General features: G+C 48.4%; 1 protein-coding gene across 1 annotated transcript in view; it reads right to left on the reverse strand.

Annotated features, from left to right (window-relative positions):
• Positions 1 to 1,521: 1,521 nt before the first annotated feature.
• LFNG (LFNG O-fucosylpeptide 3-beta-N-acetylglucosaminyltransferase) overlaps positions 1,522 to 27,580 on the reverse strand; it is a 30,236-nt gene continuing 4,177 nt past the window's right edge. The window contains exons 2-8 of the mRNA XM_085629216.1: positions 10,693 to 10,741; positions 9,342 to 9,441; positions 7,014 to 7,167; positions 6,276 to 6,361; positions 5,252 to 5,417; positions 4,271 to 4,356; positions 1,522 to 3,425 (exon numbers count right to left, since the gene is read on the reverse strand). Of these exons, the coding sequence (XP_085485342.1) occupies positions 3,359 to 3,425; positions 4,271 to 4,356; positions 5,252 to 5,417; positions 6,276 to 6,361; positions 7,014 to 7,167; positions 9,342 to 9,441; positions 10,693 to 10,741 (708 nt within the window). The 3' untranslated portion in view covers positions 1,522 to 3,358. The remainder of the gene's footprint in view (positions 3,426 to 4,270; positions 4,357 to 5,251; positions 5,418 to 6,275; positions 6,362 to 7,013; positions 7,168 to 9,341; positions 9,442 to 10,692; positions 10,742 to 27,580) is intronic.

The raw sequence follows: 27,580 nt of genomic DNA on the forward strand, positions 1-27,580 counted from the left end.
TGTGCCGGCCAAGCGCTGGCTCCGAGAACTCAATCTCCAATATATGCTTCTTTACCCTGCTCGGATGCGAGTGATTTACAAGTCGCAGTCCCTGTTCTTCGACACACCTGAGGCGATATTTGCATGGCCTTGTAAATATGGCCCTCCTCAACGCAGATTTTTGTGGCAAAGGGGCTTGCAATGGGTGTTGCTGTGAGCATTCCAAAGCAACACCCATTGCTTTTTGACACTGCTCCAGATTTACAAGGATCTGTAAATCTGAGGCAGCGCCAACAACTTACGCCTCCCCAGGGGAGGCATAAGAGTTGCACAATCCGAAGAAATACTTTTATTTCTACTCGTTTTTTGCTGTTTCTATGTGTGCTTCATTCTGCAGAACACATAGGGAGCAAAACACCACTGATTGTTTTTGTGCAGGAAGGGGCACCTTCCTGCACAACAATCATACCTGCAATGCTGGCAGCCTTGCACCATGGTGTAAGGGTGCCTGCTCTGGTGCTAGACTGCATTTTTTGCGCCAGCACAGGGGTGAGTACAGAAATGCGCCAAATTGTTGGAAATATGGCACATTCCGTCACTTAGAAAATTATGCAGCTCAGCGCAGCAAAATTGCTTGCGGCACTGAGCAGTTCCATTTTTTTGTAAATATGCCCGTCTGCGTTCAATGGCATAATTTGCATATTATGGCACTAGTTCCCTTGTCATGTAAATCAGTCTGAACCCTATATCAAACTGGGCCCTGCATAATGCTGTTATATGTTAAAAGGTAAGCATTCCAGAGACTGATTACGTTTCTTTGGAGCAACTAAGATATTCCCTTCTCCGATGGTTTGGAATATATAAACCACTGTATATGCATATGTGCTCAAATATATTGATGAGCCCTTCTTATTGAATTTCGAAGCATTTTTCAGAATATAATCCTTTCCAAGTGTACAATCTCAGGATATTTTGCATTGTGTATGTAGTAGTATGTTCATTTCTATAGATCCTAGAAACAATCAATGTCTAGAATGTATACCTTTTACACTCAAGTTATACAGGATCTCTCAAACTGTACGCTTATAATTAGCAATGGTATTTTGAAATGATCACATTTCCAAAACAGATATTAGTAGTTGAGAATAAAAAGAACACCAATGTTTGTCTGACGGCTACATCGGCATATCCCAAATAACCATCCACACCTAAGATGGCGGCCACTGTTTGCTATAATAAAAAGGTTCCCGACTGCGTCATATTAAAATGGACTGATGGTAACCTACCAAATATTTAACTATACCAAACGTAGACACCTTCCCCTCCAAGGCTACACCCAATATTCACACCAATTATTTTTGAGAAGTTGGCAGGTCTTCAAATTTCTTCTTTAGCAAATGGAAACGAACACAATGGAACCTGAGATTGAGCGTTCTAGTGTCATGGGCATCCGCATGTTATCATCTTTCATAAATCTCCCACATCAGCACAAAAAGAGGCATTCAATACCACATTTTTCAAAGAACAAGAGACCAGTGTGGGTACATTTATCAGCAAATAAGCTGCTTTATTGAAAGCAAAGAATGATAGGTACCACAGTGTCACCATGGTATCAGGTTTCATTCCCTGAGAGGTGGTTATTTTTAATTTTTAAAAATCTATTTTTAAAACAATTTCAATTAAGAAAATAGATGAAATTCCAGATACTGGAATGCATAAATTAATGTAAGTAATGGTTACATACATTATTAATTCCTTACGATTATCAGAAGCATTTCTGATCCACAGAAAGTCATATTTTAAAATGTTCACAGTAAAAATACTGTTGCATACAATATATACAAACAGACCCATTATGGGCCATAGTGTTTCACTCCAGACATGGAAATGCTTCACTCAATCCTAGTCAAACTCATGCTATTTGTGAAAAACTGACAACAAAGCAAAGACTTTTCGTACCCAGACAGTCATGTCAATTTGAAATAAAGTTGGGGTTCAGAAGGTGACCTATCTGACAAGAGGACAACCCTTGTAAGAAAACTTTGCAGGCCAACCCTGGAGCACAGCATTTTAAGAGAGCCATAATGCACAAAGTATGGCTCCTGTCTTCAGAAACTATGGGGAAACAGATCAGAGAAATGACATATGTTCGACATGGAATGCCAGCCAACATGCAGCGTGAACTCTGAACTTTACGTGAAATGGAATGGATTGCCTAGCCACAGAGTGGCAACATACCCCCAGAAGCAAACCATGACAGACTGTCGAGAAAAGCTTCACCTTGTTGTCTTTTTAGAGAACCCCAACTACAACACACTGCCAGAAAATTCACTTGTTTGTGCAATACTTCTGACATCAGTTTTGGCAATCTTAATACCCTCATCCCCAGATCTCAGGATGATAGTGCTGAGCAGAGTTTGAACACTGAAAGGAGACCTTGAACTATGTTCATTCATATGTTTTCTCTTGGAATGTTTAAGCTTTTACAGTTTACAATAAATACTGCATAGATTTAAGTATTCCTGAAAAAACATCAGTACATAGGATAGGGAGAAAAACACAAATGAACATAGCATGTGTCGGATAGCTGATCCACTCCATCACCACCCCCACCCCTAAGGAAAGGTCTCCCTTCAGTGCAGCAGAGTGTTCGCATTTCCAAAAGTCCAGCTTGAAACATGATTTTTTAAATACAAAAACCTTTCAAAGTGCTTTGCGGACACTCCAACCCCTGATGCAGTTATAGCTGGATCAAGAGAGCGGTGTCCAGAAGCTACCCAGAACCAGTACCCCAAAAATATACAGCGTTAAAGTGTGGGAGAACACTTCCCAGCCACATTTCTTCATTTGCTAAAGTATCCGGAGCCAGAATCGAAGATGCAAGCTGGGTGACCATGGGGTGGGGTGGTCTCCTTATGGAAGACCCAGGAGCCTGGATGGTGGGAGCGAAGGTGCAGCACGGTCGATAATTTGTAGCAAAAACAATATGTACATATTTGCCCATATGGAACAAGAGCTGGCCCAGGGCAGGAAAAAAATGTCAATGTACAAATTCTATAAGAATTGCAGACATTGCAAAGCAACGAAGCTCCGAGGGCCACAACGCCCAAAGTGCTGAAGGTGGCAGTACTTGGGATCTCTCCTCCAAAGTCCTTTCTTACGACGGTCACTTTGCGATTCCTGACACGAAAGAGCAAGCGGCGGCAGGCGAGTCTTGCGAAAGTCATCGAGGGCCGCACAGCAGCCTATTATACAGAACACTGTGCATCATCACAGCAATAATCAATAGCTTCACAGCATGGACGAGAACACGTACAGGTCCCATAAGCCCTAGGATACCAGGGAAACTTGGGACGAGGTTGAAGAGGACACTTGTCTTCTAGTATACAATGTTTGTTGGGCACCACGGTGTGTCTGGGTGCAGCAAGCAATGGATGGAGCGGAACCTGAAACGAGAAGCAAAGGAAACTAAGTCATCAAGCATACTATACGCAGAAGCCAACAGGCAATGAAATACTGGCAAGGGACACTGTATAAAGTACATGCATTTAACTGTACAGCACTAAATTGTATAAAATTCAGAGCTATCCATATAGCCTACTGTTTAAATTTCTAAACATGGTTTTTAAAAGATGCCTTAAATTTAAGAACCAAGTGGTCCCTTGAGAGTACCACTGCGGTTCTTTCGATAATAGTTTTTTTTTGTGTGGTTTCATTGTGCACCATAAACAGGTGAAGGGAGAAGCACTTTTACTCTATTTCTCCTCCTAAAGAAAGTGGACCATTTCCTACCATATTTATATCATAAGCGTATGCAAGAAGAAACGTTTAGGCCCTCCCAGTTTTTCGGATAGACGTCACGCGACTATTCCACAGCTCATGTATTTTAAGTTGCTTCTTAGTATGAGAATGGCAGTCCTTGAGAAGTTCTTGTACAACTGGGCCCATTTCGCTTGAATATATTACGCTCCATTTAACTAACTTTTTGTTGACAGAAACCACAAGTTCGGATATGCTGAATTCTCAACTCTTTCAAGCTTGTGTAAGGGGCCCAGAGCTAAACAGTTGCCTAGTGGCTAAGCTGTCGACTTGTGGGATCAGGGGCCTTGGGTTCTGTTCCCCACCTGGACTTAATTGCATGAAGCTAGACTAAGCACTTTAACTCACTATCCCAGAGTAAATGTATCTGATAACATGAGGGTGAAACAGCTAAGACCAACTATGAAGGGACATTTTCAAAATCATTGTCGATCACAATAGTACCCTCGACAGTAAATACGTAAAAGCTCACCTCGATGGGTCCTGCTCGACGGAGAACGCTCCTTTCATGTTGATGGCATTCCTCTTATTTTCAAACATTCCATAGCTCAAGGTGACCTGGAAGACAGCAAGGTAAGATGCAACTTAACACTCTGCTCAAGATCTGCCTTTTGGGCACAAGCTATGAAGACTTTGGCATCTCTTATTACTGGTACATTAAGAATAGGTTAGTTTGTACAACAAATGAGTCAGCATTTTACACTGGAGGCTCCTCCCCCTTATTTGACCCAGTATACAACTGGGGAACAATACCAACTGCACATTGGTGCTGGACATGCAGACCACTCTGGGAGGGGCACTGAAAAGCATAGTTTCAGTGCTGTGCAGTGCTTTATGGTGAGGCACAGATTCCAAAACCCATTGCATAAAGGTGTCAAATGTCAGTTATGCTAAAAGGCCCTGCTTTGACACTTTGGAGGAAGATGTCAGATCGCGCAGCATTACATTTGCTTCATCGAATGGTTAGATGAACTCTGTCTATATCGCAGTTTGCCTTCTGAAAGCCAGTTCCTCTGAGAGAGAATGTTCTTCATAGAGTAAACCAATCCACAAACGATAATCTGTGGTATTTGACGTGGCTGCCAAGGAAGAAACCAGTTCTAACCTTGTTCATACTTATACCAAAACCTACCCTAGAGTAACTAAGAAGGGCCGGAATGTGCTTGGAGGAAGGGTATTTGGACTGCCAGACACTCCTCTGCTTAGCTAGGAGGTGCTCTAAACTAAATATTGAACTACAAAGACCTGTGTGGACTCAGATCCACTCTCGCTGTGGCAAAATACAAGCACCGGTTGCCTTATGCATAAAAGTAACACCACTCTACGAGCATAAAGAATTACATCTCTGTAATATGTCCACCCTCCTAAGTAGTGACTTTTGAATGCCAGAGTGCTGCTTTTGTCCCTAGCTCCCCGTGTGACTTGAGTTTCACACATCAGTGCCAAGACATACCTGCTTGTGGATTTCAGACTGGGGCACTTGGTGCAGGTTCTCCAGGTGGGAGTGGAACAGGTTACTGCGGATCAGCTTCACTCCCAGCACAGACTCTATGATGTAGCCAATGGTGCAGTCGTCAGGCAAGCGGATCTTTTCAGCAGTGCTCATGAAATGGCCGCCACTGTGAATGTAAAGATACAGGTGAGCAACGTGTGGTTAAATCTCTGAATAGTAAGATACTTTGGCTGGACAGAGGAATCATCACAGTGCTTAATTTGTAAAATCATAAGTGCCGGGGCTCTCGTCAGTGGGCCACTGCAGCTTGCACCATCCATTGCCCCAGCCTGTGCCGCCAATAGCAGTACCAACACAACTACTACTAATCACACACCTAAAAGTGTCAATTCAGGCTATTCCAGGCCCCAACAACTATGAGAACAGCTTGGCGGTATTTCGTCTTTTTGATGTACCTTGTATTCATAAACAACTGTTGTGCCCTTTTCTAAATTGCACAAACAGCCAAACAGCGCCACCATGTGGCAGGCTGTCACAAGTGCTGGTGTTGACAATTACGTGCTGGTGCTGAGCACCGGTAAGCACTGGCTCAAATTAAGCAATGAATCATCAGCATTGCAAATACTAAGCTTTAATCAGGTGCATAGCCAAACATGGTTCTTCTACATTGCACCTGTTGGTAAAGAGATTTAAACGCCCTTTACTTTTTCTACCCATCGTCAAACTACAGAATAAATGCGAGGACTATTCCTCATCGGGCCCGTGCACCACAACAAGAGCTAAAATGTCTTCTGAGCGAGCAGGATGCATTAGGAAGAAAATTAGGGGTATCCAAAGTAGAATCGATGGCAAATTTTCAGAAACTCAATGTGAGATAAATACACATACAAATACTCTCAATAGAACTCAATGACAGTCAATAGTTCTGAAAATCTGGCACAGACCCAGCCCTGGTAGACCTAAGTTGGAAATGCTGGAGTGTAGACAAACAAGGTGGTAGACAGTAGAATAGAACTTTTCTTACCTGGCCCAGGGGCTCATCTTCAGGGCCAGCCCTCGACTGATGCAAAAGCCCGCTCCTCCGGTAGCAAACCAGAAATTAACAGGACGCTGGAAACCAAATCAGGAAATAAATTATATTCCATAAACTGACCTATCTTCACAAACGTTTGCTCTAAATAGAATGCTTGTTTAGACTGTCTACTGTCTTTTTATCCCTAACAGAATCTTTACCACACTGCACAGTCCATGGAAAGTGATACCATGAATCAGAAACCCTTAGGTGATGGAATCTAGAGTTCCTTCTGCCACTGAAATAGGACTATTTTTTCTATACATTGTTTTGGATTGTATTGCTACTACTTCTCTCACCAGTAATGCCAGCTATAAAATACGATACGTATGTGGATTTACATCTTTTCATGTAGAACATGCCTCAAACAGGATACAGGTCCCGCAGTGTAACTCCAAATCATTCAGTACCTGTAGCCTCCACATGTACCGACCGCAGGTGAATATGCTTCGAAAGCATGTATGGTTTTTGAAATTGCCAGCATCCTTACTTGAGAAACTATGCATGGCCTTACAAGACTATGTGATACTCTGACAACCAGCTGGGATAGTTCATTTAATACTAGGTTTTTATTTATGTGATACCTAAAAATACCATTTACTGGTTCCCAAGCTTCATCCCACTTCTCAGAGAAGGCTCAAGAGTCCTCTGTAGGCACTCAAACCAGGGCACCCACTGCTGCACACTTACCGTTTTACTCTCGCTGATTCGTTCAGTGGCCTGGATGGGTCGGTCAAGGCTCGGCTTCCCAACGTAAACATCCTGGGTGTGCGGATAAGCAGACAGCAGCTTTATTAGCGTTTTGACGTTCACATAGTTATCGTCGTCCACATGGCAAAACCACCTAAGAGAAGCAAAGGCATATGGTGAGCATAGTAACGACTAGAGACAAGTGATTAAGTACAAGTTATCACAAAATTCCGATTTCCAGGTCAAATAAGCATTTTTCCGAAGCATCACATGATCCCATCTATCCTATCATCTTATACTTGAAGAATTAGACAAAGAAAATTGGCTTTAAGTTGTTTATATCTCTCGTCCGTTTTTAAAAGCCTGAAATGTCCAAGCTCCTCATTAGGACCCCATTTCATTTGCAGCAAGCCAATATTACATGTAATGTGAGCGTTAACGAATACGGTTATACCATCAGCTCACTGAAAGTGCATTGCACGCTTAACTGGGCATAAGATGTCTGATGAGGTCCCAGAACGGCTGGTTACAAGGTCCATGCCAGGGTGGAATACCACAGGACACAGATGTCCAGTCACTGGCACGTCCTTGAGAAATTATGCGGCAAGAAAGGCAAATTATGCAGCATTATGTAACACATTTTGTGATAGTATTACTTAATTAGTTTTAAAACTTGTTAACACTGTCTGCACATTAGTTGCACCTCATTAGTATCAGTTTAACACCCAAATATAACAATAAGCTACAGAAAGGTGACCAGACAACCGTTACAGGGGGCCTTCCCCTGTGCAGCAACATGTCACTGCGTTCTTAGTAACTTTTGAACCGTTTAAGCTAGAAAGATGTTTTTTGTTGATTATGCAGCAGGTGTGGAAACCACCCTGACCGCGTAATCGCATAATTCCAGTGGCCCTGCGAGTGTTGTGGGGGTAATAACAGGCTATTGCCCGGGCCATATGACCCGGGGGGTAGCACTGTGCGGTGCCCATGGGCAAGGCAATATAAAGCAATACAAGTTAGCACAACGCCCATAAACTACCGGGGTTCCAAATGTTGCATGGGAAGATACCACGTCCTCTGCAAAGTGTGGGGGGGTGGAGAGTAGTGCGATGCGTGACACGGAAGGTCATGGGACACAAAGGAAAGCCAGGGTACAAAGTCTATGGGAAAGGAGCAGAATCGACGGAATCCTTGCATGCAGTCATGTGTGGCCTGGTAAAATAATGTATTTCCCAAGTGACTGTGTTCAGGTGTCCCCTTCCTTGGCAGACTGCGTCATCCGAAGGCTGTCCCTCCCCCGACAACCATTCCAGCTCATCAAATGCCGACTCCTCCCCGCCACCACGGACAGGTTAACGTTTTAATGTGTATACGGCTCTCGCGCGCTGCCCGCCTAGTTAGCCCCTGTATCTTAATAACTAACCACGGCCGGGACCCGCCATGACTGGGTGACACATGCAGCGGCTCCGAGGCTGAGGCCCCGCACCAGGTGGAAGCGGAGCGCGGTTTTCTCGCACCACTGAAGCAAAGGATTAGCCCGTCAGAGGCAGCGTTAATAGAAGCCCAGTCCCTGCAGATGCCGCCCCAGCCCCGTCCGCCCTCGGCCGCGCAGGCCCCTGGGAATCGGCGGCTCCACTCGATTTCCGAGCAGGCGGCCAGAAACACATCTGTGGATGTGATCTCCATCAACGGGAGACTAAGGGGCTGAAAATGTGCGGCTGTGTGCCGCGAGCACGCCCACTCGGCGCGCCGTTTGACCGCTGACACATTGTATTCTAAACAAAATGCTTCACTGAGGGTCTGTGTAGTTTAATTACTGCACCGTAAAACGCAGGGCTGACCCTCTTTCTAAGTTGTCATAATACAGACTTGGTAACTGATTTACTTTCTTAGAAACCGACTTGGGGTCGTTTTTTTTAACACTGCTCATACATTTAAACCCCACTTTTTTTTCTATTCAGCATCTTGTTATGAAGCTTGGACAATCCTTAAGCCTGTGTGTGTTTTTTTTTACACAGATATGGATAAGGGAGAAAACTGACTGACGTAAGAAGCCTTTGGCCTTGTAAAGGGGCCTAAAAGTCTACATACAGTAAAAATTTAGCCACCGTGACAGAAGCAGAAAAACTGATATATCGTTATGCTAGTTCTGCAGTCAAAAGATTAAAAACGGGGCCACAGCTTATTTTGTGCGGCCAAATGTGAATTTGAAGTACAAGTCTTAGCGTCAACCTTTCGTTCCCCCAAAATATATTTCCTGTGCTAAAACAGCTGGCCTCCAGCTCAGTATACTGGCACCCAATGCATGCAGCAACATTCAAAACTTACTTCCTGCCAGACTCGATAAATTTGTCGTATTCCACAGCCATCTTGCATGACAGGGCCTGGCGGCTGTGAGCAGACGAGCAGTTTGTGTTGATGACGTTTGCTGTAAACAATTAAACAAAGAGGTTAGACAGTGGCTCCCGAAATCACTTTTTTAATAAGCCCAAATAAGATGGGCTTGACTCCCCTACTCCCAGAAAAAGACCTTTTTCCTCTTACTAGCTTCAATTGGGCTATCTTTGCCGCCCCCTGCTGGAGACACCACAAGGCAGCTACCTCAGCTTGCCTTACAGACTGCACTGGCAATAGCTGTAAGCAGAGGCAGGCATGTTCTCTACAGAGGCCTAATGCTCTGTGTCTTAATACCCTGCACAGTCCTCAAACAGACACGTGCTGTTGGACTTAGAGACCAAATTCTCGGGGTGGAGTGGGCATGTGGGGGATTCCCTCACCGCTGGAAAAAGGAACGTGTGCCAACAAAATCTGAAGCTATTATGCCCCTAGGCCTGCCTTCATGCCATCCGACTGGGAGCCCTCCCGCGATTAGAACGAAGTTTTGTTATAAATTGAGCCATTTACTTAGTTTAATTATCAATGCGGCCGATGCCAAGGAAAGAGAAGGCAGCTGTTTGAGGTAGGGTTACGGTTCAAGACGGATTACAAAGAGGCGCGAGAGCACCGCCAATGCTGGAGAGTGGTGGCAATGCCCAGAAAGGGTTAATTACTAGGCAGCCCCCTTTCCTTCCCTTCCAGAGTGGTTTCTGGCTGGGCGTTGCCAGAACCCCGCCTCTATTCACGGTGGACTCTCCCAGCTGCGGCCACCTGTTACTTGGCTGCACCAACTCAAAGGGGGGATTGATTCAGGGGCTGAATGGGAATCATTTACATGGAGGAGAATAGAGGGACGTGACCGCAGGGAGGGCTGCTGGAACAGTACTGGCATGCCCCCCAGATTTCAAGGAGGGCGAGGGGCCGCCAGCACGAATGAGCTGCTAACTACACCATTTTAAAGACAGCGGAGTCCTCTCCCGGGTCACTCCTCTATACTCTGGAAGAGGCCATCTCATCCACAACAATCCCAACATGGCTGTTTGAGAGGCTGAAACTGGGCCACTGCTGCTACCATGGCAGCCTGCACCAGGGTGCCCTAGGGTGTGAAAGCAGCTTTCACAACTCCACCCCTGTGCCCAGGACAGGCCCGGTGTCCCCAGGCAGCACTTGCTTCAGGGTACCTTGGAAGAGGCATGCCCTGCTAGATATTTTAGCAAAATGCCTTACACCATAGGCAGCCTTGGAGAGGTTTCTCACATACAAGTCGGGATTTGCTGGTCACAATGCACGACACCTTACTTACCCGTCTGCTTCTTCAGCTCCTCGTCATCGCCATCAGTAAAGATGAAAGTCTGAAAGATCAAAAAAAAATTGTTTTAACCATCTGGCCATAAACATGCTCTTACACCCTCATCACTAAATGCAGTAAAATGGATGACTCAACTGAATGAGACAAGCTTTTTTTCGACTTTTTCAGACCTGCTGTTTAATCTGTCTGTACACCATGTGAACCACTGTATTCACCCTACACCATGCCAATACCGTCTGCACCACACCATCACCCATATGTTTAATGCCTCAATGCCTTAAACCAGTGTATGGCCAGCTACACCAACATTGTCCAAGGTAGTAGGTCCAACCTATTTTCGGGTAACCTACTGTGCTAATGAATGCAGTTTATACCCATAGCATGAGCATACATCATAAATGTGGCACGCGTCCGACCCTCCTCGACTCGTGTTGGACACCAAGCAATCACCTAAAACATACACTCAAGTTTCTCTGACCAATCATTCAGTTGCAAATGACCTATTTCTGGAGGTGCGCGTCTTTAACTAAGGAAGCCTTCATGGACCCTCAATACACCAAAGGTGTAGTAAAAAATAATCTTACTTCAGCAGATAAACTCAGGTGAAAAGCACACTGACGTGTCCGGCTCACAGTCCACGCGGCCGCATTCCCAGCGCGCGGATAGCTGTATACGCGGCAAACAGCAGCGCGCGCCCTGGCTGAGGCGCGGCTGATGCGCGCGATGAATAAACTGTATTCACCCCGACAGCAGCCGCGGTGCGTCCATTGGGGCGTAGGGGCGTAGCCCCACCAGCCAGCCCTGCTTGGACCCGCGGCTGCAGTGCTCACGTAACTAGCAGTGACGCAGCGCTGTCAGTTTTCCTTTCCTTACAATAGCGTGGGACCGGCCGATGAAGGGGGTGGGGCCGGGGGCGAGCACTCCGTTTGAGTGACAGTGCACACTGAAGGCCAGCGGCGCGTAGGCGCATACTCGAGTTTGGATTATGACCCTGCCAAACATGCGCACTGTCAGCCAGTCAGCCAGTGGCTAGGAGAGCGAGGGAGGGGGACCCGAGAGGCCGAGGGTTGCTTCATGCAGCAGCCCCCGGTCTCTCCTATGGGCGAGCCCTGTCTGTGCCCACGGTGCTGTAGCCAATTCAGGCGCTGCTAATGTTGCAGCGTCTCTGGATTGGCTGAGAGACACCGCGCAGCCTGCAAACCAGGCATTGGGTGCCACGCAGGGTATGGCCAATCACTGTGGCTTATGCGAACAGTGATTGGCCATCATCGTTAGCAGGTGCGCACTGGCAGTCCGTCGTCACCGCGCCACACACACCTCGCGTGGCGGTGTACTTAAAGGAATCAAACCGGACAACGGATTTCAGCCTCAACGGACTGTGGACGGAGGCAAATTGTGTACACGTGGTCATCCTACGACACGTGTGGCCTGAGGTTTTTCCTGAGGGCGGCCCTTGTACAGGTTGAACCGTAAGACGTGTTGCGTTGTTTTTCATCCATGACTGTCCAAACTAGTGATACCTGTTTTCTTAGCTATGTAATGGTCACAATAATGTATGCCTACAACCCTGCCTGGCATTTCTAAGAGTTCAAACTACAGAGCGCCGCGCGCTTCTTACCTTCCCCGCTGTCTGCCGCAGAGCACAGGCTGCAGAGCAGCGCCAGGAGGAGCGCCGGGGCTTTCATCACCAGTGTACCTGAGGCTTGTCAGTGCAGGAAGCAGGTTCAATGACGTGTTGAGTGTGGTGCGCGAGCCCTCTCGGCTGACTTTTTATAAGGGCTCGGACGGCCCTGCTAGATGTCAAGGTGAGCTCCTCCTCCAGTAGCGGCAATTTCCTCCCCCGCGGCGAGGCCTCCAGCCCCCCCACGGCCGGTGTCCGGTGTGAACATCTCTCAAGGAGCAGCACATCGAGTGTCGCTCGCATTCCTTTCACTTCCGATAAGCTCGTATAAATAAATCTATCAGGGCGCTGTCACCTCGTGCCCTGTCAGCCTTGTACTGTACTTGCCAGCGCCGGGAGAGATCTCTGTCACCTTCATGGTTCAAAGACCGAAATACGACATCTCAGGCGTCTCGCCTGAGACAGCACCATTAGGAACTTATCTGGGCTCCCAAGACCCTGGGTGACTTTTGTACTACTACTAATAAAAGCTGGCTCCCTCCTTGGAGTTACGTAAATGTTTGTTTCTACATCGTTTGCGTCTCCACTTTGCTGTCACACAGCTTCAAGCGCTTCGTAGCGCTGTGAATTAAACATGATACTACTAGCCTGCTCGGTTTATACTTTATAAGGGGTAGGTGGTCGCTATAAGCTTCCAAACCTTATGGCTGACTGGAATCTAAATTCTCAGAATGGCTCAGCGAGTTAAACTCTAGCTGCTGTAGGAGATGAGTTCGAACACTGTGAAAACCAACTCAGCCTTCCATCCTTCTGAGGTCGATATTTGGGTGTCATGAAATAAGATCCGGCACCTAGAAGAGGCAGAACGGTTGCACGACGCGGTATATAAAAATACCTCATTATTTAGACATTCATATTAATATCAACGACTTTTCTGGTAATCAAGTGTGACTGGGGTTGTCTCTACCTAAATAAAATATCATTTGTAAGTGTTAGGAACCGTGCTTGGAAATGGAGGCAGGCTCAGGCAGCTCAGTGAGTCGATGGTCAGGGTGGAACCGCGGTGTCCGTCTGAGTTTCTTTGGACCGCGGGACGGGAGGGGGCGAGCTCCAGAGGGCCCCCTCCAGCACTGTGCAGGGACGAGCCTGAAAGCTCCTGTTTGGGTCCGGTGCGTGGGGGGGCGTCCATGTACTTTGCATACCCCACCCACGTTCGTTACGCCACTGGCGAGAGGGAGACCGGCGGGGGGGGGGGGTCACCCGGATAGGAGGGTCCCCTGTGACCCAGGTGATAGCCGCCCTTCCTTATAATGATTTCATCCTCGGAATGTTTACACTCGCGTTCCTCCGCAGAGGGTGTCTAGTTAGTTAAGATATTTGAAATATCAGAAACTGCCCTGCTCCATATGTTAATAATAACTGTAAACATGCTTTACCAGCGCGGCGCCCGTTTCACGAGCAGCACCGTGCCGGTTTTACTTTCATTCTCGCACATACAGACAGGGCAACAAATAAGGTGACAGTAATGTCCACAGCCCCTGGGTGAACCTTGATGCAAAGCTATGGCCACATGAGACCAGCAATCAAAGGGAGTCGGAGCGCTGACCATGTGACAACCCCTTGCAGTGGTTGCTTTCATTTCAAAACAAAGAGCTGACTGCCCATTGTTATGCCTCAGTAATTGAACAGTTACATTCTTAAATCTTATGCATATTTTTATTCCACACGGGTTAAACTAATTCTGTGAGTCATCTATTTTTAATATGGGGAGTAAAGGCACTTTGAAGTTGCTTTAAAGGAACAGGTTTTGGCTGTGTAATTATTTCTCGTTCAGCTATGCCCTTTGTTCGTATTAATGGTTTTCCGCCCGTGTTTTACGGCAGAATGTTCTTTGTTCGTAGCTCTCTGAAACTTCCATCAGCCCAAAGAATATTTTTTTTTTCCTGGCCCAGTGAAATTTCTTCCAGCCCAGTGATGCGTATGCCCAGCCCATTGACGTGTATTAATCAGAGTCCAAAATATTTATTATTCTCAACCCAGTGAAGTTTATGTCCCTCCAAGCAACATTATTCACAACCCAGTGGAGCATTTATTTTTATTCCATGCCAGGTGTCGCCGATCCAGTGACTTGTGTCTCTGGGCTAACTAACCGTGTCTATCGACATGTGTTTCCGGTTCAACAACTTGTCTCCCCCATGGCGCATCTATTCGAGGTCCAAGGATGTTTATTCTTGGCCCGGCGAATCTGTTTATGATTTTATTCTTGGTCCGCTGACGTGGGTCTTTTGGTGACATCTAGTTCCTCTGTGATAGCGCGCCTAGAGTGTTGCAATTCCGTTTAATTTATTCCTGGCTCAGTGACATTTAATGTTTACTCTGGACCTTGTAAACTTTCTCCTGGCTTGGAGAATTTGTCATATGCTAGCACATGTATTCTCTTCCCAGAGCTGTTAATTACAATCCAGTGATATTTATTACTAGCACAGTTAGGGGCATATTTACAAGGGAATGTCGGAGCGTGGCGTTAAGCACAACATGCTAATACCACGCTCCGCCACCTGCGGAACGAGCCTGGCAACCATTACACTGCTGTGCAACTTCTTCTACTCTTAGAGCTGAGATTTCCATGAGTCTTATAGTCTGAATTCAGCACCTGAGCATAATAGGACAGAATGTATGAAGCTCTGTGGTAATACTGAATAAGCAGCTACCTATGTTATGCCATCTATTAATGTAATAACTGCATTTTCACAATTGCTTTATTAACCTTCCTGCTTTCTCAAATTTGCTTGAAAATGCACGATTTTTCTTCTTTTTTTTTAAAAAAAAAACCCCATTTGGGGTTCGGGCTCGCTCGCTGCGCTCGCTCGCTATGGTGCTGTATGCTAATTCGTTTGCGCCCCACCACTTTAAAATCTCACCCACCGCCCCTGCCCGACAGGGCCGGGTTATTCACACCGCGTTATTGCACATTGAAGGTCCGGGCTTGGGTTTCACGCCTTCAGATGGCGAGGCCGGGCGCGCCGTGGGCCCCGCGCCTGGCGGGCCGTCTCCTATCACACTGAACGTGTTTGTTTAGCCGAAGGTCAGGCCGCAGCTGCCGCTTATCTCTGGCACGGGATCTACCTCAGACGACCTGCCAGGCTGCAGCTGGGCCGTGAGCGCCACCTGCCGGCCGAGGAGAGGAAGGGGCGAGGTAGGAGCGGACTCCAGCCATCGAAACAAGGCACCAGGTCCAGGCCGACTGGGCCGGACACAAGGCGGGCGAACTCCGCACAGCCACGTGTCTGACAGGCTGGTCGGGCTGGGCCAGCCACGTGTGGGGCTTAGTCCGACTTCACAAAGCAGACGCCCTCGCTGGAAACAGCAGATGTGCTTTTTTCTAAGAATGTGTGTTTGTTTATACAGCACCTCTGCTGTTTCTAAGCGAGGTAAAATGTTCCTATCGCCACGTTTAAGTAGTACTTAATTTACCCACCTCGGAAGGATGACAGACAAAAGAGCCTAGCTGGGATTCCATTATGTGACCTATAAGTCACTGCACAGGTATGAAATCGGCTTTAACTTGCTCAGCCATCTTGCTGAGTTGGATTTTGTCTTGTATATTATTATAGATGCAACCGATGACGTCGCTATTTTCCCAAAATAATATAAAAAAGCTTCCAATTGAACCGTGGGACTGCTGACGGTTGTAGTCTATAGGGTTTTCCATAACCAATAGAATGTACTTTGTTTTTCCCCTTTATATATAGATAAATCACACACACAATACACATACTTAAATATTCAAAATACGGATGCTGCAACTGATGATAAAAAAAAAAAGTTGAGACCTCAAGTGGATTTCCTGCCAGCGTATATTTGGGAACTGAGGCATAGCCGGATGGGGCTGTTTGGGACATGGTTTAGCAGAGGCTGAATGTGCGACCATGTGCTGATGAGGGGCTGCTTGGCTTGGGCACGACCAGGGTCGGTCGCGCTGCCCTTCCTGATAGGCCCTGCCACCTCTGCCAAGCACCAGATTTACGTGAGCCTCCACAGGGACCCCACGCTCTCTCCCTGCGCCAACCGCAGAGCTCTCTACCTGGCCCACCTGCCGATGGCATCACCCTCTTATTTACTCAGCTAATTCCAGGCAGATGTCGGCTGTCTTTGTGGTCATGTTTGTTTGCTGTGGGTTTTGTGTGCCTTGGGGAAGGAGGGAGAAGGTGCCCTAAAAATAAAAAAAATACAAAAATGAATAATCTCGGCCAACAGGATGCAAATAAAGCATGACAAAGGAGAGGCAGCTGCTCCAGGTAGGGACAAAAACTACAGATCACAAAAAAATTCCTTGGGAAGATAAATTACAGCCGCACTCGAGGCTGCTGCCTTACAAAGGGCGGCTTTTTGTTACGGCTCTTTAACCGAGGGGGTGCTGTGCAATGAGTTTTCTTTCCCTCCAACAAAAGGTTACGTTCTTTTGGCTGACTTTCCTCAAAGCAGCAGAGTTAAGCTGAATGGCCCTCCCTCATTAGCATACAGCTGGCCTGGTTAACTCCGAGACGTTGGGGCATAGAGAGGCGGCTGGATAAGGGCGCTCGTGTCCCAGGCTTAAAAGGCTTTTCTTTCCAATTCGCAGCCCTGAACCCCAGAGCAAAAAAAAAAAAAAAAAAACGTGACCGAGGTGGATAAAGGGCCCTCTTCACAGCTCATGCTTCATTCTTTTAAATATTAAAAAATAAACAAATTCGGAGGGGAGGGAAGGTGGAGACACGAATGAAGGTAAAAAATAAAATACTGGGCCAAAAAAAAAAAAAAACGTTCAACAGAGAGGCAAATATGAGTGCTAGAGTGAAATGGTCTCTGCTTTAGGGAGATAGGTGAAATGAAAAAAGAAGGGCACAATATATCTAAATCACTCGTCCCTTCAAGAGCCTCAACTTTTGAATCGTTTCTACTCGTCAAGTTACTGACCACACACAGAGTTTTAAAACCTAGCTTCTCTGCTACACTAGGTGTGCGATACTGGGCAAATTGCTTGCATTTCAGTGCCACACTAGGTTATCTGTCAAACCTGGCAGAGCTTGGAAACAGATAAAACATCCATACAATGAGCCAAAGGAAAACTGGCCATTTGCAATTCTGCTTAATTCTTGGACTTCCACTGTAACTTGTCTGGTTCCGATGGACCTTAGGAAGAGCCCAGCGGATAGGAGGACAGGAAAACGACTAATTTGCAGCTTAAGTCGGAGGAGCATCTGCCTTGTGGCCCATGCTCTGAAAATAGTAAGCATCTGATCCATGTCGTCTGTTTTCAGGATATAAATAGATTAAAGCATCTTGTTTGTTATGGTCCTGCAGTGAAATTCTTCTGGTACAGATTGTCCCATCCGTGTCGCCACCGCCCGGACAGAGGAGACAATAGGACGGTTTCTGGCCTGGAGAAGCGCCCTGCTCATACTCGCAGGAAGGGCTGCCTCACCCCTTGGAAGGAGGCTCAGGAAGGCCGCAGCCTACCCGCCTGCCTCCTTGCTGGGCAGGAAGGGCCCGGTCTGCACACGGCCACCTTATTAGAGCTATCTTAGCTCTCCAGGCCCCCTTCGCGCCCCCTTCCTGCCTCCCTGCAGGAACCTAGGCAGGAAATTCAATTCAAGCCAAACAATGACGGCTCTACTCCCCCACCTCACGTTTGTATGCGTCTGCATTTCTTCCTCGTGGGGTCTCTATCCCGCGATTGGATGGTGGCCAGTGAGTACTGTGAGGTCAGCGAGGATCCATCGTAGCTCTGAGGGGGTTGCGGATACCAGGGGAGAAGGGGTCTAGTTCTTTCCATACACAATTACACATAACCAATAACATATGTGTTTATGCTAGGTAACTCATAGCAGCATTGAACTGCAACACAAAGAATGGTTGAGCTAAGAAAACTGTGATCCGTTTTCAGCGACTGATGATGAAAAAGACGTCCCCATTAAATGAGTGCCGGTCCCACAAGCGAACACACCTGTCTCCCACTAAGCACTGGGGAAGCGGGGGAATGAGAGAACACCAGACCGCCATCACAAACCGGTGCCATCCTGTCTCCTGCATGAGGCCCACAATACCCAAGTTGAACACACATGTAGCTTACGTTTGGCAGTGTTCAATCCAACACATCGTTGGTCCGAATGTTAGATCGTTTATTATGTATCACCACTGGCTGCACCATCGCATGGTATGTGCTCCAGGTAGAAGTGGGCAATCAGCAGTATGGGCAGTATACTCAAAATGTCCTCTGGCTGAAGACAGTTCAATATATTTAAAGATATGCACCATGCTTTTCAACATAAATTATTGAAGTGATAACCAAATTCCATTTGTGGGGAGCACACTCCCAGCTCAGATGTAGCCCCTGAAGGGAAGGAAGGAATGAATGGTGACGTGCAGTCTTTGTGCTTTGGAAGGAAGTTGCAAGAGGACAGTCAGGCCGGTCAAACGACCAAGCTGAACTAGAGGCATGTCGCAACTGTGTCTCATGTCATTGGCCACCAAGACAGCTGCTGGAATGATGTCCACAGACATCTGAGAAAGCTCTGTAGAAAACAAGTAATCAAAGTTTGAGGCTCTTGTTCTCACCAACATGTGAAGGAAACTTTCAGCACAAATATCTCAATGTCTTGGGTTCATGGTGCGCCTTCTTATTTTGAGAGAGATGTGGTGAACTGGGCTTCACATGGCACTGGATGACATTAGATCTTTAGAAGCAGTCAGGATTACATCCTGTGTGCTGGTGGAGATGTAACTGCAAAGACAGGGGACCCCTTTTCTAAACACCACCTCCCATATTACTGCCTATAAGAGATCTCATTGGTTCAGGCAAGGCAGTCTGTTATACTGTCTGCTTCGGTAGGCATCAAACGATGAGATAGTGAATAATGACAAACGGGAGAACTGTTGCAGACGGGAAAAGGGCAGGACTTTGGGTGTCCAGCACCCACTGCAAGCGTGGCTTTGCTCCTCACGACAAGACAGGTCACATCTTTAGAGGTATCTGCCTTTAGAGGCTCATTTTCAGCCACCAGCCAGTAGTTGTAGATGTGCAGTTTGGGCTCTGAAGCACTGGCCCGTTCTCGCTCACGCTCTAAAGGTCCCGCTATTGGGCAGGAGGACGTCCAGTGCGGGTTCCCGCCAAAGACCCAAATGACAATATTACGCATTCTATTGCTGTCTCTCACCAGCCTTCCACAGGTATCTGAAAGGAAGGCCAAGTGGACCACTGGGTGACAAATGAAATGAGTAAATGAAGAAAAGCAGCATGCCAGATCCTCAGCAAATGGCGAGTAGCAGTGTAAGATCCAGACAACGAGGCTCCCGTCCAAGGCCCTGCGATGGTACAAACTAGGACACCTGTGACATGACGCTGGCTCAAGTTCAGCTTCATCGCCGCTCTACATTTTGGGCCTGCTTGTGGCTTCACTTGTGCTTCTCTTCAAGGAAGCAGAAATATCAGGCCCAGTAAAGGCCATCCACCCCCACCGTGAGTCACGAGAGACAGGAAGCGCGCGCGCACACTGTGCCACTTCGGTCTCAAGAGGAAACGGCGCCTAAGCTACCTCCAAATCAGCTGATAACTCGTCTGCAACAGAGGCGTAGGACGTGCTTTTCATTTTTAGAGCTTGCATTTTGGATGGCAGCTCCTAGCAACCAAGTTTTGACACAGTTGAAGTCACAAATGTATCACCTTTATAGCATGTAAGCATAGTTACTTTGTATGCTGGGGTCAGCTGCTTAAAAACCCTGCTGAGCCAAGTGTGTGGCTTGTTGAAAAGGCTGGATCAACAAAAATGTGAGAAGACAGGGCTTTAATTCTGGGTCAGTGGGGTAAACTGCATGTGCAGAAACAACACATTGTTGCAAATTAATGTATAGCCACGGCCATGGAATTATGCAATTGTGTGGCCACTGCGTTTGGCCTAGGACTGGTCCTAGGGTGCTTGTTTCCAATCCAGGGAGGACCTGGCCTGGTAGTTTGGGCTGGACTGTTCCCATGGTGCACAGGGTCAAGACTGATTTGCATATGGCTGGGTCCAAACTGGAATGGCATGGTGAGCAAAAAAACTATTGATTTAGGCCCAGATCTCTGTACTGGGGTGAATGTATTACATTTTTTGCATTCGGTCCCATCAATTGTTCTTTTTGCATTTGTCACCCCGAGTGGGACAGGTATGCCCAGACTTGGGTTCCGTGCTCCCCATACCACTGGAGTCAAGCTATCCTGGATTATGAGGGCTAAAAGCCCAAAACCTGACCTAGGATGCTTGTTTCCAGTCCAGGGAGGACAGGGCCTGGCAGTTCGGGCTGGACTGGTCCCATGGGGCACAGGGCCAAGACTGATTTGCATATGGCTGGGTCCAAACTGGAATGGCATGGTGAGCAAAAAAACGATGGATTTGGGCCCAGATCTCTATTGGGGTGAATGTATGACATTGTTCTGCATTCTGTCCATCAATTATTCTTTTGGCACATGTCACCCTGAGTGGGACGGGTATGCCCAGAAGTAGGACCCGTGCTCTGCCATGCAGCCCAAAATCGGTCCTAGGATACCGGTTTCCAGTCCAGGGAGGTCCTGGCCTGGCAGTTCAGGCCAGACTGTTCCCATGGGGCACAGGGTCAGGACTGATTTGCATATGGCTGGGTCCAAACTGGAATGGCATGGCGAGCAAAAAAACGATGGATTTAGGCCCAGATCTCTACTGGGGTGAATGTATGACATTAGTCTGCATTCTGTCCATCACTTGTTCCTTTTGCATAGTTCCCATGGGCCTAGGTTTATAGCAGATAAGGGTTCTAAAGGAAGCTGCTGTTCTTCTACTCTGCAGCAGGGGACACCTATGCACCGTCAGTAGATGGAGAATGTAAAATTAGCGAGGAAGAGGACATGTTCTGCTCAATTACAAAGGCCCCTAGTTGTGCAACCGCCCTCAGTAGGCCTCAATATGTCCTAATTAACAGAAGAGCTGTATGCAAAATGGCATCAGTAAAGTTCATGCACCGCCTTCACCAAGTGCTTCCTCCGAGGTATATTTTGGTGCACTTGTACTTAAAAGAAAATAAAATAAGCCAATTCTAAGGATGCCTTTGTTGCACAGCTGCCCAAAGCCCCTGTCAGTTAGCTTAACCGTACTGAGTCGTTTGCTTGGTTCTTTAAATCCTGAAGCAGAGGGAGAATGCTTTGTTCAGGTGGGTGCGTACGCTGCGGGAGGTGTCGCCTGAGGCAGGAATGTAACTGGTTCCAGCTTCCAAGTCACTCTCGGCCCACACGCCATGTGCAGCCCGTCTAACCTGTCTCACTCACCCAGCGGGAAATTCAAACTAGAGGCGCAAGCTCGAGGAAACTGGTCGGTTGACTTTCCGCTGGCTCTCACTGGTGACCCCTGACATGAAAAGGAGGGGAGGTGGTCATTGAGAGAGCCGCAGGAAGCGCCCTCTGTGGCTACTACCAAATGTTACAGTTTGTGGTTAATAACGCGTCGGGTGCTCTGCAGAAAAAAAATCCTCAAATGTGGATTATCTGAAATGCTGAGTAGGCCTCTGGACGTGTCGTCATAGCCAGTTACTTTTTTACATGCTGGGGATTTTTTTTATTTTATTTTAGTGTTGCATTTTTATTTTCCCTCTCGCTTAACTGCCTTTATTTGTAAAGCAGTGTTTCTCCGGCTTAGTCTTTAACACCAAGGCCTACTCTGAAAGCATTGCTCAGCAGTTGTGCTCCAAGGGAGGTAGGTCTGTCACCATGTTCATCAATAACCAGGAAGCAGGTTTCACTCAACTGTCCCTGCTCCGACTGGCCAGCAGATGGCACCATTGCAAAGGGGCGGTCTAGTGCCCTGAAGGGGGTTACCGCAGTCCTTTATTAGATAACGGGCCGTAGTGTCCACGGGGGCAATATAAACAGTCCCGGTGAAACACGGATGTATATCACCCAGAAGTGGGGAGCCCGGAAGAATTTACTGAAGGCGGTACGGGGTGTTGCCTTCCATTAAGGAAGCCCTCCTATCTCCCCCTAGCCCCTCACGTGTCTTTCATCCGAGAGGCCTTGCCTCAAAGCACACACAGCGGCCCTCGCACACGCACCTTGTGTAAACTCACTGGCAGCTGACCCCAGACTCCCCAAACCTGCTCCGCCGCACACGACAGGGAGAGGCGGGGCCCGCGGGCCGGTACAGGTGCTTCCCGTTCACCCGAGCACGGCCAGGAGTGCTCCCAACCAGTTCTGCCCAGCCTGGCACCTGTGTTTGGAGTGTAAACTCGCTGACGGCAGCGTGGGCTCTGTTGACTGTACACAGAGCAGCACGTCAGGGGCATGTTCGCGGAAGGCACGCCCGCACACCCACAGGGAGAGCACGGCCCAGGCCGGGGAGGGAACGCGAGGGGTGCCTTGCTTCCCGAAGCACCCCTTGAATTGCTGAAGTAACCTCAAACATCCTTAGTTCAAAATGCGTCATTTGAGGGGTATCCTCAAACCAAAGTTTCGGCTCAGCATAATTAATATGGCTACATCTTGCCACTTCTACGATACAATGAAGCCTGGAGACCACCCCCTTTTCAACTCTAAAAACATGGACTGTTAACAGGCCTCTTTTCAGCACCGGTGCATGGAAGCAACACAGACAGCTGCAGCATGTGCATTATCCCGCGGATCTATTTTGTTGGCTAATTAATTTTTGGGTCGAAAATACCGAGAATCTTATTTAAAAAGCAATACAGGCGTGGTGGTCGTCACTCTTTCAGAGTACCCGAGATGTGCCGATACTCTCGAGTAAAGGGTATTACAGCAGAGATGAGAAGTGCAGAGGCCCGCCTTTTCAAATAAAAGTGCTATGCCCATTTAAATCACTGACTGTAGGACTGCCCAGTAGCGTTGCAAGGGTGTCATTGGGGATAAGCAGGGCCAATCGAATTATGCGTTTTGTTTTGTATAGCTCTCACAGAGCTTCTATCCGCGTTCTGAGTGACGTCATAGACAACTGGAGCTCCAGCTGTCTATTTGATATCGCTCAGAACCCTCGGGTGAAAACCATTCCGTAATGCACTGTTACCCATATATAACTCTATATATAGTTGCTGAAATCATGACCAATAGTGCTTCCTTCCTTGTAATCTCCCTTTCATAGCTGATCAGCCGCTGCCGCAGCCCTGGTGACCACCGCACACAAGGAAAAAGCGCCCACCCTCTGCTGGTAGTAAAGAATACGCGCTACATAAAAAAGAAAAAATGTATTTAGGGTGTAAAAATCTATTTAGGGTGTGATATACCTATAACTCTTTTGTCACCGGGTGCACTGCACCTGCTGCACGAATGGTAAGGAACGCTGCCGCCGGGAGCTATCCTCACCATGCACAGAATAGGACTAGAACAGGCATCAGCTCTGTTCACCTCTTCACAGCCGCCCTGCTAGAGATGTCACTGAAGGGCCACCGTAGACGAGCGAGGCTATAATTATCGGTCCCAGAAACAATGGCCCGGCGGACACAGGAAGTGGGAGCCGGGGTGTGCGCGGAGGAAGGGCCCCTCCGAACAATGGCTATTCTTCCCCGGCGCTGCCCACCAGCAGGCCTTTGTCTGCGGCTGGCATCACCGAGGGCTGTTATCCCAACCCGGAGCCCGTCGCCGCGCTGTAGAAACAATTTACACAAACAGCCAAACAGCGCTCAAAGCGCGCGAGGGTGGGGGCCCGTTTTCTAGGTGGGGTGGGCGGAAGAGACTGCACGGTAAACGCCGGTGTATTTACTATCCACAAGCGCGGCAGGTTTACTGTAAATGGCGCCGCGCCCTCCAGCTTTGGCACAAACTCGCGTTTTGAAAGATTTTCTGTTGACAAAACAATACAGAGCAAAAACAATGGGAACATGCACGGCACAGGCCATGGAGCGGATAGAGACCTATCCCCGGAAGAAAATGGCCCCCTCAACACAAGTCCCTGCCATGAATGCCCAGGGTAGCGCGGACCAGGCCTCACGCCACCAGCAAGTATTCACTGCTACCGAGGGTGTCCTTACAGGGGGTAACAATACAGCTATGGCTTAGAGTCGCTATGGCAACCGACCCACTCCACCCCGAACCACTACAAGGGTACAGAAGAGCTCCGCCCACATGAAAAGCCTCAGACAGAGGGGGGTCCTGGCAGGACCCCTGAGGGGAGTGTGACCCGCACTCCTTTAAAGGTGTGTGATAATGGGAGGCTGAGGACGGAGTGATGGGATTATATCTGCTGCGGCTCTCAAGGACTGATCCTCAAAGTTTATACCGGAAGGATATTCAAAGACTGTCCTTCTCTTCCTGGAAAAGGTCACCGCTTGCACTAGCTCTAGCACCCCTGATTCGCCCGCACAAGGTCACCTGTTGCACTAGTCATAGCATCACTGATTGGACCAATCAGTGATGCTATGACATCACTGATTGGACCAATCAGTGATGCTATGACTAGACCCACCTGGCTTCTAAAACACAGACCGCTTGTTTCTATCGCAGAGCGCTGTCCGGTGGCGGGGCCTTCCATCTGGTGGTGCTGGGTCAAGTGTGCACTGCCAGCTTGTGGTGGGGGCTCCCCAGCGCGTTACATGTGTTCTACAGAGTGGAAGATGCTTAAGGCCCTGTGGCCTGCTGTGGTCCTCACATCACTATGGAGGTGGGTGGTGGTGGAGTTTGGGGACATCCTGGCTCTGACCCCCATACAACCCCTTGCCCCAGTGTGCCCAGAGGAAGCTGTGATGAGGGGCGTCCATTGATGGGTGCCAAGCTGGGCTCCCACAATGCGGGGTACAGATGAGGACTGTCTGTGCTCCTGCTGTGGTAGTGTTCAGTGGAGTGTGGGACAGACTAGCCTACAGCTGGGCTCTGACTCCATACAACCCCTCACCCCAGTGTGCCCAGAGGAAGCTGGGATGAGGGGCGTCCATTGATGGGTGCCAAGCTGGGCTCCCACAATGCGGGGTACAGATGAGGACTGTCTGTGCTCCTGCTGTGGTAGTGTTCAGTGGAGTGTGGGACAGACTAGCCTACAGCTGGGCTCTGACTCCATACAACCCCTCACCCTAGTGTGCCCAGAGGAAGCTGGGATGAGGGGCGGGCGTCCATTGATGGGTGCCAAGCTGGGCTCCCACAGTGTGGCTGCAGGGTACAGATGAGGACTGTCTGTGCTCCTGCTGTGGTAGTGTTCAGTGGAGTGTGGGGCAGACTAGCCTACAGCTGGGCTCTGACCCCATACAACCCCTCACCCCAGTGTGCCCAGAGGAAGCTGTGATGAGGGGCGTCCATTGATGGGTGCCAAGCTGGGCTCCCACAGTGTGGCTGCAGAGTACAGATGAGGACTGTCTGTGCTCCTGCTGTGGTAGTGTTCAGTGGAGTGTGGGACAGACTAGCCTACAGCTGGGCGCTGACCCCATACAACCCCTCGCCCCACTGTACCCAGAGGAAGCTGTGATGAGGGGCGTCCATTGATGGGTGCCAAGCTGGGCTCCCACAGTGCAGCTGCAGGGTACAAATGAGGACTGTCTGTGCTCCTGCTGTGGTCCTCACATCACTGTGGATGTGAGTGGTGGTGGTGTTTGGTGGAGTGTGGGGCCATCCGGGCTCTGACCCCATACTACCCCTCTCCCCAGTGTACCCAGAGGAAGCTGTGATGAGGGGCGTCCTTTGCTGGATTGTCTAGCCGGGCTCCCACAGTGCAGCTGCAGGGTACAGATGAGGCCTGCCCAGCTGGATTACACATGGACTGTGGGCAGAGTTACTGGATATGTATCAGTATCAAGGTTCGGGGGTCATAGGAGCAGGAGTGACCAAACACTATGGGCCCGATTCACAGAACTAACTTAAGACAAAATCCTAAACTTACTACCATTTTCGTATTCACAGAAGGCACTTACTCATTTTGGTATTCACAGAAGGCACTTACTCATTTTGGTATTCACAGAAGATACTTACTCACTTTGGTATTCACAGAAGTTAGGAGTCCTAACTTTACTACTACTAAACTGAGAAAAATCCTAATTTTAAGACTTTTGGTATTCACAGAAGGCATTTAGGAGTCCTAAAGTTAGGAGTCCTAACTATACTACTACTAAACTGAGAAAAATCCTAATTTTAAGGCTTTCGGTATTCACAGAAGGCATTTAGGAGTCCTAAAGTTAGGACTCCTAACTTCTGTGAATACCGAAATGAGTAAGTGCCTTCTGTGAATACCAAAATGGTAGTAAGTTTAGGATTTTGTCTTAAGTTAGTTCTGAGAATCGGGCCCTATCTTTTTTTTAAGGTTCGTAGACAGACTGTTAAAATGTATAATCAGCCGACATGTGGACCATGTTTGGGTACATTTAAAGTGCGAGTTCGATTTCACATTCTGAATAACAGAGTATGGGCAGGAAGACAATGCTCACCTGACCCTGAAACCGACCACAGCACCCGGAGCTCAGGACAGGCTGACAGCAGGGTCACTACAGGCCAGGGACGTGGCTGCTGCCAATGGGATCCTAATGGGACCGAACAGGCCACGGTTTCCACATCATGAAAAGCGCTGATCAAAGCTGGAAAGGACACAGTAGAACGGGCGGGAAGCCATTTAAGGCCAGAGTGCCTCTTCTAAAATCTCCACACACCACGGCCTTTAGTTCCCGAGTCTCTACCCAGGGAGATTTCAGAAGCAAATACAATGCCTAGTCGCCCAGAAGAATGCCTGGTCGCCCAGAAGCCAACAAAGGCTGTCAGGGCACCTTGTCGTGCGAAGACAAATCTCGCGGGTCTGCCGGACAGGTCAGGATGGGAAGCGTCCATTCCCACAGCCTACTCGGAGAGCCCCTTGGTTTAGAACCACGGGGAGTTCCGTCAACATCAGCTTCCTCTCAAACGGCTGTCCCTCAAGTGGCGGCACTTGGGGTGTCACTGAAAAGGCTGTCAAAGGAGCCGGGGAGCAGAGGCCCACGCCGGCCCGAACCCCCCTGGCTTCGTCGCCCTCATCTCTAGGCAACCTGACCTGGACGCAGCGACTGGGGCTCCCGCGTTCCCATGGAAAGCCCCCCACACAAGGGCTGGGAAGCCTTTCACTGGGCCGGAGAAAGGGGGCTTTGTTAGCGTGCGCTTGGGGACAGCGTGAGAGCACAGGCTCGGCCTCTGGGAACTCAAACATCCCAGGCGGACATGGGCAAGACAAAAAGCACATCGAAGAAAGCGCCAGCGCCTTCCCATGGATGTCACTTTGGATGCGCGGAACATCTCTTCTGTCCTAGGGCCCTTCCCCCTTCGTC

Source organism: Triturus cristatus, chromosome 10 (assembly GCF_964204655.1).
Source record: "Triturus cristatus chromosome 10, aTriCri1.1, whole genome shotgun sequence".
Classification (NCBI taxonomy): Eukaryota; Metazoa; Chordata; class Amphibia; order Caudata; family Salamandridae; genus Triturus; species Triturus cristatus.